Genomic DNA, 18185 nt, shown 5'->3' with positions numbered 1-18185 from the left:
TATGATTGCAGCGGAATTTCAATTAAGTCTTTTTTCATTTTTAAAGTAAACTGCAGATCTTTTTTTTCTCAAACCCTTGTGGTTTGATGTACTGTACTGTATATACAGCACATGAAAAAGAGCTTGGTAATTAAAAGACTTGAGACAAGAGGCTTGTTCGGTCTGTTATTTTGCACTTCCTCCACATACATGTATATAATGACTATGGGGATCATCAACACTAGCTTGTTAACTTTACCTCCCCGTATTCAAAGAACTCACCGACCCCGTTTCCTCAGCAGCACTCCCAACACCGGTCTCATTAAAGGGAGAGAGAATTGCTTACTATAAATATTGGCTCTCAGAGGAGAGACACTACATATTAGCCTACATGCTGCTATGCCGAGACAGTGACCAAACAATGTATCCATCAAACTTTAACAGCCCTGTGGTACGTCTGTAACCCAAGCCACAGCTGAGGTCACATGGTACTGAAGATTTGGCAACACACACACAGAAGTGCAGCAGCGTGTTCTCTTCTGAACTCGGCTACAGTATATAAAAGCTCTGATGTTTCAATAGCTGTTTGATAGTTTTTTCCCCTATTCATTTTCATTCTTGAAAACAAAGACAAAATTAAGAGGGCTACTAGCTGTTCAAGCTGCACACAAGCAGTCCCATGAGTTGTAATTACAAACAAGATTTTACAATAGCTAAGAATTACTAATGTAAGCTAACGGTAAGTGTGACTTACCATTAGACTTACAGTTCTGACTTGCTGGTGACCTTTGAAGTCTGACCACTTGCCAGCACATAATCAAACTTTTACAGTCACTACAGGCCGTATTATTACTCAGTGGATGCTTTCTCTTTTAACATTTTTTGTTGGCATCCTTCGTGTATTAAGTACACCTTCCCAGGGCCAATAGTGGGACTTCGAGCTGCAACAAAGAGTGTAGTATATGGTTGTGTAGTATATCGGCTGCTTTGAATTGTAACAAAAAGGGAAAATGCATGATAAGACACATTAAAGCTGCATTGTCTAACTCATTTTATTCATTTACCTTTGTTTACTCAGGGGCAGATGATTACTCTACAACAACCTGAAAACCCCTGATTAACATTTTATCGCTAACGTTGTTGTGGCTGATGAGTTGGCACACAATTGCATATTAACACATTCAGCAGACATTAGCAACATTAGCATTCATTGGTCCACTTGATGAACCAAAGTCCTACATTGACTCTCCTTATCTCTGTTTTGGTGTCAATCAACTCCAACAACAAATACTCATGTCTTAGCTTGCTAGATGCGGTTATCACTTTACTGATTTAAATCATTTTGTTCAGTTGAGTTTACAATCCTGTGTGATTTTATCTCTGCAGTTCAAAAAAGATAAACAGGGTGGTGATTCTTCTCTAGTAAAATGATCAAGCTGATCCCATTATGTCAGTTTCAGTAGCCTGGTTCTCCTTTTATGTACGGTATCAATAATTAAATATTGTCAACCCAATAGTTTTGAATCAGGACCTTTAGTATTTGGAGCAAGTAGCTCATGAAAATTAATGTATGCAAAACTAAGTAGGCTACGCCAGTTACTTTAATGTGCCGGATGCATATTTCATCATTTCATATCTTATGCTGCTCATCTGATTTTCAGGTTGTCGCTACAGATGGCAAACATTAATTAGACTTCCACTAAAAAAGTTTGTGCCTTCTCAGTCAACAAAAGGTGATTACAGATCCCAAAATGGATCACTGAGTGTGAAGTTAGGTAATGTTATGTTGAAAGCCATGCCTAAATCAGTTGCTGGATTTGTAAGTATTCTGATTCAATGAGTGGAAGTACACTGGATTTGAATTTGAAAAATTACTATTAGACCCTAACTCTAATTAAAGTCATTATTATGGGAAAGAAATAAATTCAGTGACTGACACTGGTAAATGCACAGTTGACAAAATCTTCTGATGCTTGCATACTTAGCCACCAATTTATCGCATATCTCATCCTGTTTTGATTTAAAGGGTCACTCCATTTATTTTACTCATCAAGATCAGCTTACTCATTATTGGAAGTGCTGCTCAGCCTGTGAAAACAGTTGTATATAATGTCTTCTGTGGCTCTGGATAGAGCTTTCTGATGTGGAAATAATCCCTATGATGTCATTGGGTTTATCTTGGCTCAGGATTGGAGACTACACATTTTTGACAGAAAGCCTGCATTAAAAATGAGACTTTTAGTTTGAAAGATTTGGCCACTCACCTGGCAGGGAAGGTCTAACAAAAGACACTACTGAGTTGCATGATGGCAGGTGTAGGATCTGGTGTTTTTTGGAGCTTTACTCATACTACAGTCAGGATATCCTGGTTTCTGCTACCCCAATTTTAACCATATTTTAAAACCTGCCCCTCAGAGGAGCCCAAACTTTATGGAAGTGCAATACTAAACCCCTGGAGTGTTTAAAATACATTTGGTTTGGCTATTAACTCCTCATGTAATTAGCTTGCAGTACCACAATATAAACAGCAGGACATTATGTCTAAAATTAAACAGACAGGACTATTGCCACATCAAATTAGGTTTTATGAACAACTACTTAATTGTAGGTTTCTTCTCAAGTCATTAGTATTTTTCATATTTGATGATAAATGAAGCCACATTTGTTATATTTGTGCCTCTAGTTGGTGAGAGAGACAAAAACAAAACTGAAAAAATACACAGCTAAAAAACAGTCAATAACATAGTGGTTTCTTGCGTAATACAACCCAGTCTGGAGATGACAGCTCACACAGTGAATAGAGTGGAAGACTGCAGGGGGAGACAGAAGAAGAATGGGAGGTGGTAGGGTGAGATGTGTTGCCGAGGGGATCGCGTGTCAGTCACTTGTGAGGAGGAATCTTTCCTTCATTCCTTCTGGATGCACCCATCATGCCCTAGCGGGGACAGGGTGGGGGTTGTATGGTCTACCTGATGGTGAACAGCAAAGATTTTGCACCTGCCAACCTGCTACTGGTGCCTGGACAAAGTCGCAGCACACACACACACACACACACACACACATACACACACTCCTCACAGAGGCATGACCCAGTTCTCTGTCTTAGAACCAATACATCATGGAGGCTAAAGAAGTGGTGTATGAAAAAAAACACATTTACAACCAAGGGAAGGGACAACAACTGGGTGAGTGAGGAGGAGAGAAAACAAGTGTATGTGAAGGTCAAATGCTTGCATGGTCACAAAGAACTGCCTGAAAGAATGATGGAGCAGCGTAAAGCGGAGTGTGAGTAGGACACTGTAGCACATGGGAGCATTGCGGTAAAAAAACATCCACTCTGGAGAACAAGCTGCCTTTGCTTGCGGACAACTTGACAACACTCACCGTGTGAAGGTGGAGAGAGGTAGGGAGGCAGCTTCACCCCTCAGAGGAGAAGAGAGAGAGAGAGGGGGGGGGGGCTTCCCAGCTGAGCCGCAGCAGACGCCAAAGCAGCCAGAAGACTCTTCCCCATACACACACACACGCACATACAAACAGCGGTCACCCCTCCTCCCCCCCCCCAGCCCCAGCGTGCAAATGACCTCGCTGAGGGAAACAAACAAACACGACGTCCCACGAGGGAAACCAGCATCCCCACTTTTCACTCCGTACTCCTCATCACTGCATTGGTCAATCCAACATCACTATACACACAAACACGCACACACAAGCACTCACACAGACGGATCTGTCATAGTGTAGATGCTACGACCAGGCAGCAGAAAAGCTCACAAAAGCTGTCAAAGATCTTCTCTGAGGAAAAAAAAAAAACATAAGCATGAGCAGGATGTTTACAGTGAGCGAGAGAGAGGGAGAGAGAGAGAGAGAGAGAGAGAGAGAGAGAGAGAGAGAGAGAGAGAGAGAGAGAGAGAGAGCGAGAGCGAGGTAGAGAGGCAGAGAGGAGGTGCGTGCCTCTAATCGGCATTCTTAATCAGTCTCCCTTGGCAGCCAATCAGAGGTTAAGCTGCTCTGACAGCAGCCAATCAGAAAAAAGGGCTGGCTGTGTCAGTGTTGCTGCAGCCCAAAACAATGACAGTTGGCACTGATGACAGTGTCAGTATGTACCTCTGATGAGGACTCAAGGGCATAGACACATGCAGCAAAGAACACACACACACTTACAAACAAGTGGATGTATAATTTGAAATAATGATTTTTTTTTGGTTGAATTTATATTTGTGGGCTAGATCCATGTTTCTGTGGGAGAAAACCAGAATAACCAGAGAAAACCCAACTGACACAGAGAGAACATACAAACTCAACATGAAAAGGATCCTGGCAGGGGATGATTTGCTTAACCCCTCCCACGCACAGTGATTGTCCAATCAAAGCTTAGCAACTGTATCTAGGCATGGCAGGACTGCCAGGCTTTGAATTTCCTCTCATGGGGTTTGGAGGGTGCTGTATTGTGTAAACTGTAAGGAGTGGATTAAACTGTGTGTTTGTCAGCTCTAACATTATCATGTTCAGCTAACTAGCTTACTACACAACCCAACCCAGGTAACTTGCAGTACGTCCAAAAGCGTAGCAGCATATTATTAGCTCATAACATCATTTTGTGAATTGCAAACTACGTTAGAAAGAAGCCAGTAACTTTCTGGAATCTCCACTGGTGTCCTGGCAGCTGGTCTCGATCAAGAAATAGAATGCTGAATTTTTAAAAAGTTTTTACATTTCAGTTTTTGTACAGATTAAACAACACTTATGCACTTGCAACGCTTGCAACTTGCTATATTCTGTTGGAGGTCTTTAGGATATGAGAAAAAGTTAATTAGGAGAATATGACTCCTGCACTTGTTGTGACGCGATCACCTAGAGAAGCTTAAGAAGAGTTGTTGGAACTGCAACTAAACTCCACTAAAGTCCACTTGCAATTGGACAGTGGTGTTAGAGAGTGGAGTTTCTTCCCACGCAAACATCTTTGGCCAAGTAAACATACTGGCTTTCAGAGAGCACAGAAAGCCACAAACAGCCAAGTTTAATTTTGTCACATCACTGCAATACTAGACCTGCAGCCGGCGACATTTGTCATTTTAACCAATAAAAGCAACAATCAGTGCCGGCTAAAGAGGTGCTGCTACCTGAATGTTTTGTACACAGAAAGAAAGAGGAGCGATAACAAATTCAACAACAGATTTGTTAGCTTCAGCGAAAACCTGTAGATTTTGCCAATTTAAGTGTCTCTTTACATAGTAGTCAGTATACTATACAGTAGACCAAGTTGGAAATAAAAAACACAGCACGGCAAAAACAATGATGTAATTTACACGTGTCTACTATTTTACTATTATCCATTATAAAGAACAAGATGTGAGCATGCTCTCTTCTACAGGAGTTTGATTATACCTAAGAACAGCAAGTGACATTACATCATCTGAATAAAGGTGTAGCTCAAGCCACCACTGGCATTCAAACCGCAGGGAAGCTGCTATCACTCACATATTAATTGACAACTCTTTTTATGCAGGAACTAACACAAGACTGAATCGTTTTATGAATTGTTTTATGTTGTAAAATGTATAAAAATAGTCTGCTTTGAATAATAATTTGTATCTGAATATGGTCTTTCAACAAAAAAGTTCAATTAAGTACTTACAAATTGTTAAAATGACATCTACTTCCTCTCCATCATTGAAAATTCCAGATTCTATGAATATGTAAATATTTTTAATTTTCAAAGTTTATCTGCTACATCAGGATGTCCCCTGCTTCACTGGAAAGTCCATTCTCAGTGTGTGTGCACGAGAAGCTTCATGTTTCACACTTGTGTAAGTTGCATACTGGACCACGATTGGCTTTCAAACTAGTTGTGATGTCACAAATCATGCTTATATGTACACGCCTTTAACTCAGATTTAAGGTGATCACAGGGAAACTTTCCTCCTTTAGAATGTGAAAACAAACTTTGCACATACATCATTCTGCACAGTGAAGCTCAAACATCCAACTGAAGAAACAAGAAGAAAGACACATTTTTGAGTTGAGGGGGACTTTAAACTTCAATCTGCTGCTCCAGTAAAGTGAGGGCTCATAGTTTAAACCTGTGCTGTACTGCTATCTACATACTAGTGCTGCTGTCGCGGATTGTCTCCTGGCTGGCACTGCAGGTGGGCAGTGGGGTGATTGATAGCGATGCCGGGCAGGACACAGGCTCAAGATGCTCACTGGTGGGTGGGACGGCGGAGGACTCAGAGTGAACGCAGTCTGGACTTGGTAGATTCTGGCCACTCGCTGGGAAAGGGCTGTTCCAGTGGGAGAACCCGATGGCCACTTGACCCCCGAGGTCAAACCCTGCTGACGGAGTCAAACCACAAAAAGAACACAGACTGATGAAGAGACAGTTATTCACACTCCAACCTACTGCCAGCAAACAAACATACATTTTCCAAGAGTCACAGTGGAATATGAAACTGAAAACTGTACTTCTCCTCTGTCATACATGATTATAGTTGCATCTGCTATGAGGACTCTGTGAGCATCTTAACAGTACCAACAGTCAAAGTATTAGTCATTTCCTCTGCAATGTTGCCCTCTAGTGGTGGGATCATTATAACATCTCCACACCTTTGAATTATCTGCTGAAATACCAACTTTAAATGTCATCATGCATTATACAGTACCTTACTGAGTCTTGCAGTCGCAAATAAAGGTGTTTACAGAGAACATGAAGCACTCAGAAACTCAGCAACTGTACTGTCACTAATGTTACAACTTCTACAGGCTAATCATAATCATATTTTGATCAGATGATCAAAACATGTAAACTGACAGGATGAAAGCATATTCCTGACTAAAATCAACATATATGTTCAAGTATTTGACTTTCACTGCCATATATCAAAGCACAATAACAGTGGGTCTGATAAGAATGTACCCTTTGTGTTATACAACCAGTCAGTAATACAAACAAACAAGGTAATGACTTAAAAGACGACATTATTAAAAATTATTAGGTGGAGGTTTGGTGGTAAGAGTGTTTGTATATGACTATCCAGAGCTTTTGATACCTTTGACAGACATTAACATTTGTATAAATGTGACTGAATTAATTCTACTACTCAGGATTCAGGGACTATAAGTCCTGTCCTTTCAACAGGTTTGACTAGGTTTGCCTCTGGGTTACATAAACATAATGAACTGGTTTCAGATTTGTGTTGGTGTGGTGTTGCCAAACCCATAACATCCTCTAGGGAATATTTTAATTGTCATTATACAATGCAGGATTGCACACTGAAATTCAGTTGTAGCCCACTCCATGCTACACACATAGACAATGTATTTACAAATATTAGAATATTTTAAATTAGAATAGAATAAAACAATCAATTTGACAATAAAATAGAAAAAAGTATATAAAAGTAGCACTAAAAAAGAAAATGAAAAGGAAAAACTTTACATACTTACAAACTGTACCTACAAGTAGTATATACACTGTATACACCCACAAGTTTTTACAATATGTGCAAAATAAATGTAATATGCAGGTTATGGTACAAAAAAATTTGGTATTAGTGGGATTTCAGGTAGTGCAAAAGTATGTAATGTGTACAGAAGGTTTCAATGTAAATTTCACATATGCAGTGTAATTAACAGAAGAGGTCCAGAGGATGTGGTGGAGGTTAGGAGCCTCACAGCCTGAGGAAGGACGCTGCTCTATGGTCTGGTGGTACAGCAGCTGACGCTTCTGTATCACAGGGTTGACAGCAATACGTGTGCATTTTCTTGTCCTGTCCAGCCCTGTCTAACCGGCAGGTCATGAGCAGTGAAGTATGTTTCAGAGCCACAGAACTTCATTCCGTCTTGTATACAGTGGAATGTATCTGTAAACAACACATGGTTCACATTTCTGCACACCACAGTATCTGTTTATGCACATGCATGGTGAAAGTAGCAAGAGATAGTGAACAGTCAGGTGCCCAAATGAACACTGACATGTGTTTCTCTTGCTGTAATCACTCCTCCTGTTCATACTGACCATTGAGAGATCTCCAAATAGACTTTCAATGTAAGTGATGGGGGACAAAATCCACCGTCCTCACTCTATGCAAAAATGTATTTAAAAGTTTATCTGTAATAACTTCAAAATAATTTTGAAGATAACATGAGGCTTCAGCCATCCAAATTAGTCGAATTAAGTCGATATCCTTCGAAGTTAAAGGCTTTTTAACAATCCCTCTACTGCAGCTGAACAGGAAAACACTGTCCGTTGAGACACAAAGAGAGAATTTTTTATTAAAAAGACTGTAACTGTGGAAGATATCCACTTTATTTATCACTTTAAACCTTTAAATACATGTATCTGCAAAACAAGGACTGTGGACTTTGTCTCCTTTTGTTTACATTGTAATTTCATTTGGAGGAGAACACTTAATACCCAATGATTACACTTAGCAAAACCTGTTTCAGTGTTCATGCAGGCAGACTGTTGCTTTAAGACAATAAGAAATGTGGACCTATCCTTCAAATTGTTCTTGTAGTCTCCTCTTCATTTATACACCTTTTATTTTCACCAATTGGGCTTGCGGAAGTTCTAGTTTCGTTGCTATAGTGTACAATATTAGGTAAAAAATAACTTTAAACCTGAACTGATTCCCAGCACTCTTGCAGACAGCTGCTAAGTGGCTTAAGTTTAGAATCCATGTGTAAAACATCAGTGTATTATAAACTTTACAGTGGATTATCAACATGCTTGTCATGCTTCTTAATAGCAAGTTATACAACAAACTCATTCTACTCTCATGACTATGTTGAGTATGAACCACACAAAATATATCTGCATTTTATATACCTTTTACTTTTTTCAGCCTTATATTTTTGGTATCTTTGGAAACTTCTGAAAATTGTGTAGAAGTTACAATGACAGAATCCATTATGGGTGAAGAGATTAAAACTGACAGGTCTTATTCTGCTTACATGATCCCTGACTGGATATTTATTAAACACAAACGTACAGTACAGTGTGCTGTCATGCCCTTCCTTCTGCTTGTTTCCTACACACTGCCGTTACATAACACACCGGGGGCAGGTGGGGCAAATGAACACACTCACCCGCACTTCCTACTTCCTACTGTAAAAACACAAAGCCCAGCACATTTCAAAGGGACATCAACAATGGACAAACACAGCCCGATCGATAGCAGTGTGGTGGAACACCATGCAATCTCTAAGCCTCCCAGCTCGCTCCTCACACAGCACATTCAGCATGAGGATAAATTATGAGGAGGAAGGATGAGATAAATCTAAGCGATACATCTAACCTCAGCTGTTTTACAGCCTTGAATTCTCTACAAGAAAAAAGGGTTTTTCACACTATGGAGTGTGACCACATCCCTAAAATAATGTAGGTGATCAAGTCAGCACTTGCAACAACTAGAGCACAGAAAAGGTCTTTAATTTCCCTGAGGGGAATTAGTCTTGTACAGCAGGTTTTGGAAAGAAAGATCCAACTGCTCTCTCTGGGAGGGAATCTTTGGTGTATGACAGTACTTACAGAAAATTACAGCAATATTTTTATTTATGTTTTTACTCCGTTTCACTGCTCATTGTCCAGGCTGAAGAGCAACACCAGTTTACCAAGATATTTGTACATTAAAATGAGCAGAAATAGCCCACATATTTAAATAAACTAAGACTAAATGCTCTTCTTTTTGGTATCAGACACAACACACACTTTGTTCTTTCAATTTCTAAATTTGGAAAATGTCCAGCAACAGCTCATTCATCCATTAAGTAAATGCCCACAAGCAGATATTATTTTAACAGGGCGATGGACAGATGCCCAAAACAACTTCTCTTCTTTGACAAAATGAGGCTGGACACAGTGAAAGTGCGGCTGTGGTGTTGATTTGAGAGTGTAGTATTAAGTATCTAGTTTTGGAGATTTTCCTTTTTTATTTTTGAATTTGATTTTACTTTTTTTAGGATTTTAGGATTACATTTTACTGTAGTTTGTAGGCCAAGAATGCTCGCTGAGATTTGGTTTTAGTTTAACACTAAAAGTCATGGTAGGAAAACTTACTGCAAGATAAAAGACTGTACAGTAAACCAAGGACATAAAATCACAATAACTAGTACTACTTTTGCTTGTACAAGTACTAGTACTACGACTACTCATTACTAGTCAAAGTCATTTCTTAAGTAATTCTTTCACTTTGTTTTAGTCAGTATACAAGCTTTAAAAACATGAAAGGCCATGATGCATTCACTGGTGCTCTAGAGTAATAAAACTACATTAAAAATTGCTTCTTGCTGAGCTTTGACCAACCAATGAAAGCTAGTGAGGTTGACGGATTTTAGGAGGATTTTAGTAAAAAAAATACATCATGACAGAGTGATCTGGGAACTTTAATGGTTTGTACAGAAACTTAAGGAAAACAATTGAAAACAGCCATTAGTGAATGAATGATTTTCAGACATTAAGAGCTGCATTGGGTGTCCCATGAAAGTCACCTGAAATGGTGGGAGGGGCGGATGTGGTAATCTACACCTGGCATGTATCCAGACGACCTCTAAAACTCATTGTGCGTGCAGCCTGTTGGGACATAGTGTGTTCTAAGCAATATCTATGTTGCAGTCATCAGAAAAAAATGCCCGCATGGCTCTCTGAGGAGAGCAACGCCCAGATACTTGTAGTTCCTGACACCGTCAGAGGTGAGAAAACAGATGCAGGTGCAGAAATCTGGGCCACACACTGAGCTAACAGTCTACAGTAATCATAGAAAGACTTGAGGTGGAAGTCATTAGTGTGCATGTTTTTCTCACAGAATTCCAACAAGGACTGTCAGTGGCTATTTGACATCCTGGAGTTAGCATTAGCATTAGCGCCTCAATGGAAACTGAAAAGAGCTAAGAATTCAAATGATAAATTATCCACAAGTGGCTGTACTTTTGATGATCACCTTTTTCTGTGTTGTTTATCCTAATAAAATATTGCACACTGATTGCACATCAGTAAAAGCTACAGAATACACACTGTATACATAAACCTCAGTAGAATAACTGAATAGGCCCGTTGATGATGATACCAACATATTTTGACGTTGGTGGAACGCCCAGGGAGGATGTCCAGTGATGGCCAGGTAACATGCACTATTTTCATTTTGGAACTATTTTTTAACCATTTTGGGACGTCTTGACGGGACATTCAATCAACAGTCATTCAAAGTGTAAGCGTTTGCTGGGATGCAACTACTGTAGCAGGTGGGGTTTTTTCAAAAGAGGGAGACAAAGACACTTTAGCTGACATATAAAATTGTTATGTGCAACCTGAAATTCCTTGACATCCTTTTCACTAAACACACCTGATATCCAGAAAGCACAGAGTCAGCACAACCCAAAGAAACACTTTGGGTCGAGCACTGTTACTATCCGCCACATGAATCGAATCATTCCCAGGGATACAACAGAAAGTTTGAGCATGTTCATAGCTCTTGGCAATGTGTCCCTGATGATGCCAAAAAAAAATGCCCAACAATGAAGGAGGGTGGGATTAATGGAAGTTTATAATCGATTAGAACTTTTAAGAACCTACAGTGATGCTGACTAGTATTTTCCTCTCAAACAAAGGCAAGAGCTTTTACAGTCAGATGTGTGTTAATGTCAGAGTGTGGGGTAGGACTATAGATCTTTTCCTTTGTAAAATGAAGAGGGTGAGTCTTAATGGTCCAAAGCTCTCCATCAGCACTTCATCAGTTTTTTATTTAGCACAGAGAGAGAAGAGGAACACCTGCATGCAGCAGCAGCAGCTGCAGCACAGCCTGAGCTGAACTCAAGTCTTAATTGTCACAGCATCTAGCTCACAGTGTCTCTGACTAACCAGGCAGGGCTGTAATATTCATCAAAATCGGTTTTGTGACAGACAGGAAAAATATTGCAGACAGCTTTGTCAACAATGCACAATTTGCTGTCAACAAATGCTGACATACAACAAAGTTACATGTCAGGGGAAATCTTTACTGTTCTTACTACTTAGTAAATCCTATGGTTAGCTAGAGTTAGCTTATAGCTCATTTTCATCTGCAGTCCCTTCAGCAGGTCACAATTAAAACATATAACAGCACAATAAAAAACAGTACAGAACATACAGGACACATAATACAAAATACAAAACTACACACAATAGTACATCACGTACACCCACAATGTCAACTAGGATTATTATTATATGAGTGATACCTGTTATTCAAAAATGATTTTGCTGTTAGTTTTACCTCCAGTTATACAGATTATGTGATATATTGTAGATAACTGTTTTGCAGTATACTGCATAACACACCTACAGTGATACACTACTAAGGTCTACAAAGGTCAAAGTATACTTGACAGTACTGTAATATATGTTACCTTTAAGGGTTGGTGTATGTATGCTTGATCAGAACTAGTCTGTACATTCGGAATCAGAAATGGAGAGTAAGTAAGCCATCATAGAGAGAAGAGGGAAACATGATAATGTTTAAATGCGAGGATAACAGCGCACATTTTCTCAGTCTCACCTGGAATTCATATTCATATTCACATTCATAGTGTTGCACTCTGTTGACCACATGATGTGAGACCTTTCTGAAGCTGTTCCACCACACAACAAGTAGTTCTGGTGGAGTATACTGGCCCCTTACCAGCCAAACTAGTATTATGCCAATCCATGCACTGCTTTTACAACTGTTAAGTTAAAAGTGAAGTTTATATTCAGTAAATCTCAACAACACACTTTCTGTGTTTCCTTGAGGTCTACCAAACAAAGTAAATGCATTTCCGTCCTCGTAAAGCATTTGCAAAGTCAATTTTTTAAAAACATTATAAACATAATTGGTAGCTTGCAGTCTTCTTCCAACAAACTCTCCACTCACCAAAATATTGCCCATAGGTTTACTGGTGGTCAAAAACTCCACAGGGTACCTTACTGGGTACCATACTTGCATCACTTTTTCATGACTATACCTGAAATCAACAGCTTTCAAAACATACATAAATAAATGCATGATATAAAACTAGTAAACAAATTAATTAATAATACTGTCATATAGGGCTTGAGCTTTTTAGTTACAAAATATTATTAAAATAACAGCCCAGTATCGCACCAAAGTGTGTAATACACCTGCTGATCCACTAGAGGATACCGTGTCAGTGCCATGTTTTCCCTTGCCTAGGTGTGAAAAGTACACATGTATACTCAATGCCAACAATTTCCTCTATCTAAATTTCCATATTAGGAGGCGGGTTGGGTGGATGGCTAGATAGATAGATGACAAAAAGTGGACTAACCTGCAGGAGACTGCTCTTAGTTTCCTGTTTCCAACCGTGAGTCGGGACAGTTTTTTAAAAAACATAACTTAAGATTGTTGTGGTGTTCACTGTTCCCCTGACGACAAAGGTTGCATAACTTTAACCCACACCACATTTCAAGTGAATTTTTTATCCAAAACCAAGTGGTTTTTGTGCCCAAAGCTAACCAGACCTTGACCATAGCATTTTCACACCATAAAACATCATTATTTTTTAACAGTGATTTGTAAGGATTTTGGAAAACAGAAAAATGATGCTGTCCTACCGATTACTGCTGATAGAGTTGCCATATAAGAAAACTCTCCTAACATACACACATGTACTTTTCATGCCTTGATGAGGCAAAACGTGACACCGACACAGTGGACTGACAGGTGTATCACATGCTTTGGTGTGATACCAGGTTGTAACAAGCATAGCAAAGCATTTTCCACCTTTCTTCATAAAAAAAGCTCAATCAATTTGGAACAAAGTGTACTCACCGATAGTGATTTGACTGACACAGCTGTAGAAAGTTCCAGTAGAGACATTGTTGCTGCCACTGCTGGGCTCATGGTCTATGACAGAAGGAAGCATCTCATATGAGGAAAGTCATCACACACTTATCCAGAGCATCTCAGTACCACAAATGCATCGATTTTTAGCACAGGAGAAGATTACAGTTTTAGTCATTTGTATAGCCATTGTTGTTGCAATGGATGTGTATGGCAAAAAATCAAAAGTTTTTCTGAGTCCCACAGTATCATGTATTTTGCAGTTCCAACTGCATCCATTAAGCCACTAAGCCTAGTTCTGTTCTTAGGGGCTTGATAAAAGCCATGACCCTGCAGCGTTACAGGAATGAAACACCTCATCCTGCAATGTTAGTGCCACGCTCCACACATTGAGCTACACAGGGAATAAAACCCTTGACCTTGGCAGAGTTGAAGGAATACTGTACCAATTTATATATAGAGGCAATGAAATCATCCACTGTGGTAGAACATTGTGAATGAAATTCATAACACTAGCACCAGTGTTATGGGAATGAGCCCATAACTCCCCTAATCTTGACACTGTTGTACAACATTAACATTCATTTAAAGTTATGTTTCTGATCACCTGACTAAAAGCCCAATACTCACTCTTCTTTTAGCTCAGTTTTGGTCTCCACCAACTCTTAGCTGCTAATTGCTCCACTATGTTACTACTTGCTAACTTTGCTGTCTGGTGATGGGCAGGTAGCATACTGTGTATTTTTCAGAGCTTTTTCTTCTCCCGTTTTTTTTAAAGCTGCCTCTTGCGACTGAAAATTGGATTGATGAGAACGGTGAGACTGAACCAAACCATTAAAGCTCCAGCCTGTAAAAATGAAAACAACAACCAGAAAGATGCTAAAACACTTTGTAGAGCTGAAAAGAACTGCAGAGTTGGGTGATAATTTTTTGTTGGTTTGTCACTAGAAGTGACACCTTACACATCACACATAGTGATTTGGTCCATTGTTAATTCAAAAATATTAACAGTGCAGCTTTAACTTACCTAGAATAGTCAGATCTACATAATATATAATACTGGCAGAAATATTTCCCCAAAATTGTGTTGCACTGAGTGTAACCAATGTCTTGTTGTTTACACTATTAGTTGACCTAAGTATCAATTCAACTTCATGCAACTTAGTGGCGCACAACTTTTCAGTTTATTTGCGTGAGAGTGATCAAGTATACAGTAGGTACAGCTCTGATTAAGTTCCTATTCATACAGCCAAACTGCATGAAAACTGGCTTGTGTGTTATGTTCATTGCCATCATGGAAAGTCCATAGCTCAACAACAACAACAACAACAACACATAAACACAATACTGGATTGTTTGTTGTTACAAAGCTACAACACTTGATGTGAAACACTGCTTGCTATCAATGAGGTTGCATGATCAATAAAATAAGCTTGACACTGGAAACTACTGTAAAAACCTAATTTGGAACTCCAAGTTATCAGGGGAGACAGAGTTTAAATCATGAATCTGTCTCAGCAGAGGAAAAGACTTTCTCTGGCATTGCAGTCACTACAGACAGGTACCAACTGACATTTTGGCATTGCACTGAGAACTGAAGACAAAAGAGCCTGCTCATTTACCAAATTGGAAAACTTACTCCCATTTCCTTATTTTCTAATCTAATGCCTACAGCTGCATCAAAGAAAAGCAACTGCAGCACAGAGTAGACATTTATCACTGACTGGGAGTCTTTTCAGCTTAAGCACTCACATTTGCTTGCATGTTTGGAGATAAAGCTGCAGGTACCATTTATTACCAAAGCTATAGAAAGTGGACTAAGCAAACTATATCAATCTCTGAGCAGCCTCCAGTAACATCCATAATTTATCATCAGATGGGATTTTAAAAATGTCAAACATCATTTCAGCATTGAGCACAATGTACACAAGTACATTTCATTCACAGTGAGGTCAATATCTGCTGCTGTTTATGAATTACACCTCAGCATCCAGGAGTGAAACAATCTCAAGTGTTCGTAGCAACTTCACAAGCTGCTAGACATCTGTTTTATTGTGATAAGAAACAATATACTTGGAGGCAGTCTCTAGATGTTTTTTTCTTTTTTTTGCCTAATAGGCAAGTTGATTTGAAAATAAAAGGCACTAGTGTGTTTAGCAAACAGAATGAGGAGGCTTAAAAAGCTAGTTTGTGTCATGATGATAAATTAAGGAAATTCAAACACCACTGTGTCTGATTCATAGCAACATATCTCCTACAACTATAAACTATAAACTATAAACTTTGCACATTTTTCACACATCGATGATCCACCCTGGATGCTCATTTAAGAGACTTTATACAGACTTAACATGACTGCCTTTGGGGCTGTAGCTCCTGATAATTAAAAATACATCAAACTGTTCATTTTTCATTATAGCATGAACGTTTCTGCCATAAACTCATACATTAATTTGTTAATGTTGTATTATTCATTATTGTTTGATAGAAAGAAGGTGTTTCACTTATTCTTGAGTTGTCCCGAGCTGTCACTTGAAGCATACTGGAACACCACACCCTCATTTTCAGCCCACACTCAACCCTGAAATTGGGGTAATTGATTATATGAACTGCCAAAACAGTGTTAATCAGATAAACAGGCAAGTATTCTTATTGTAGACTATGTATGCTATTTTTTATAGCTGCATACACTGCATAGGATACCTGCGGATCCGGAGGAGAGGCGCGCCGCGATGGCGCGGCGAGGACTGCACGGACTTCCCGGACAAACCCGCACCACCTCGTCCTGACATTGCAAACCAATGACCTGGTTTTCGTGATTTTCTCCGACCTTACTGCAGCCCATGTGCTCGCTCCCGGCCTGGATCTTCATACCTGTGTTGATCTGATGGATCAGTCGCATGTGTGATCCTGCCTCATGCTGCAGCATCCTCCCCACAGGCGGTCACGCCCATTACGCATGGCTTCGGCGTGTGAAGGAAACGACTTCTCCTGTACCTAAACCATCCTTAAATCTACCCACTGCACACTTAATTCGAATGCTGTTTATTCAAACCTGACCCCCTGCACGAGCTCACCTCCGCCATCACCCATTTCGGCTCGTGTCGCGGTTGACGTCGCGGTCTTTACGCGCGACTGCAGACGTGGCTGCTTCACGTGGTGAGGTCGCAGTGTCAAGTTCCTTTGGGAATGAATATTAGTGGTACCAAGATAGAGAAGTCATAAAACTAGGCCTCTATTTAGTCCAGCAGAGACTGTATGCCATGAAGGGATTATTACATTGACACAATAACAAAAAGTAGTTTGAAGTCTCCGGACGCTCAGCATAAAAGACAATGGGGACAGATTAAGTACATGTACACAGTGGCGGACTCAGGCTGTCTCAGGGGGAGGGCCAAAAAATATAAGGGCACCCCCACTTCACAACGTTTTTCTCCCCTACAGTGCATGCTATAGAGCACATTTTTTCATTGAATGGGCACCCGATTTTGCACTTCAGTATGTTAGACCAGTGGTTCTCAACCTGGTGGTCGCGACCCTCACGAGGGTTGTGAGATGATTTCTGGGGGTTGCCAAATGGTTGTGTGAAAAAAAATAAAATAACATAATTTAGACTGGAAACTGTTTTTTTTACATTCTACCGGCTGTATCAGTGATATAATTTGTCTTGACATAGATTTTATTTTCTGTCTGTGGGCAAAAAAGTTCAGGGATTGGGGGGTCCCGAACACCAACCTGATTATTCTGGGGGGGTCACGACTCAAAGACTCAAAGATAAAATTACCTTAGAGGTCATTTTTATCATACTGTGGGGGCACCTTAGGGGGCATTTTTATCATACTGTGGGGGACCTTAGAGCAGTGGTTTTCAACCTTTTTGAGTCGTGACCCCCCAGAATAATCAGGTTGGTGTTCAGGACCCCCCACCCCCCTCTCCTCTCCCTGAACCTTCACAGTCAACATGTGTGCATTAGGCCTTAAAGAACAATAATGGAAAGAAATACATTCTCATATTACTGACGTAAGTGTTAACATGTAAAAATAAAACAGTATAGCCTTATAGTTTTACAGGCCGTAGTTTAAGAACTGTTTTATATCTGTTACACCTTTTTGTTAGCATTAATTCATTCAGTATATTTTCCACCTAAATAAACAATTCAGTACATTTTCCTGTAATAATAGATATTCTGTCAACATGTCTGCTTTAGGCCTAAAAGAACCATAATAGACAGAAATACAGTCTCATTACTGAGATAACTTGACCTGTTAATGTATAAAAAACAACAAAAAAACACAGAGTTGTGGTCTTACAGGCCTTAGTTTAGGAACTGTTTACACCCGTTCTGTTTAGATCAGTTAATTCAGCACATTTTCCTGTAATAATGGAAATTCT

At 39.6% G+C, this 18185-nt stretch overlaps 1 protein-coding gene across 3 annotated transcripts in view; it reads right to left on the bottom strand.

The window, feature by feature from the left end:
* The window catches only part of LOC121890732 (anoctamin-4-like), a 48911-nt gene extending 31771 nt beyond the window's left edge, over nt 1-17140 (bottom strand). Inside the window, exons 1-3 of one of the 3 annotated variants that reach the window (XM_042403237.1) lie at nt 16497-17140; nt 13782-13856; nt 6085-6312 (exon numbers count right to left, since the gene is read on the bottom strand). In XM_042403237.1, the coding sequence (XP_042259171.1) occupies nt 6085-6312; nt 13782-13856; nt 16497-16722 (529 nt within the window). In that variant the 5' untranslated portion in view covers nt 16723-17140. Of the gene's footprint in view, nt 1-733; nt 805-6084; nt 6313-13781; nt 13857-16496 lie in introns of those variants that run through there. The other 2 variants (XM_042403238.1, XM_042403239.1) reach the window with 2 other exon arrangements.
* Between the last annotated feature and the right edge of the window lie 1045 nt (nt 17141-18185).

This window comes from Thunnus maccoyii, chromosome 23, assembly GCF_910596095.1.
Source record: "Thunnus maccoyii chromosome 23, fThuMac1.1, whole genome shotgun sequence".
Lineage (NCBI taxonomy): Eukaryota > Metazoa > Chordata > Actinopteri > Scombriformes > Scombridae > Thunnus > Thunnus maccoyii.
This window is presented reverse-complemented; position numbering and strand designations above follow the sequence as displayed.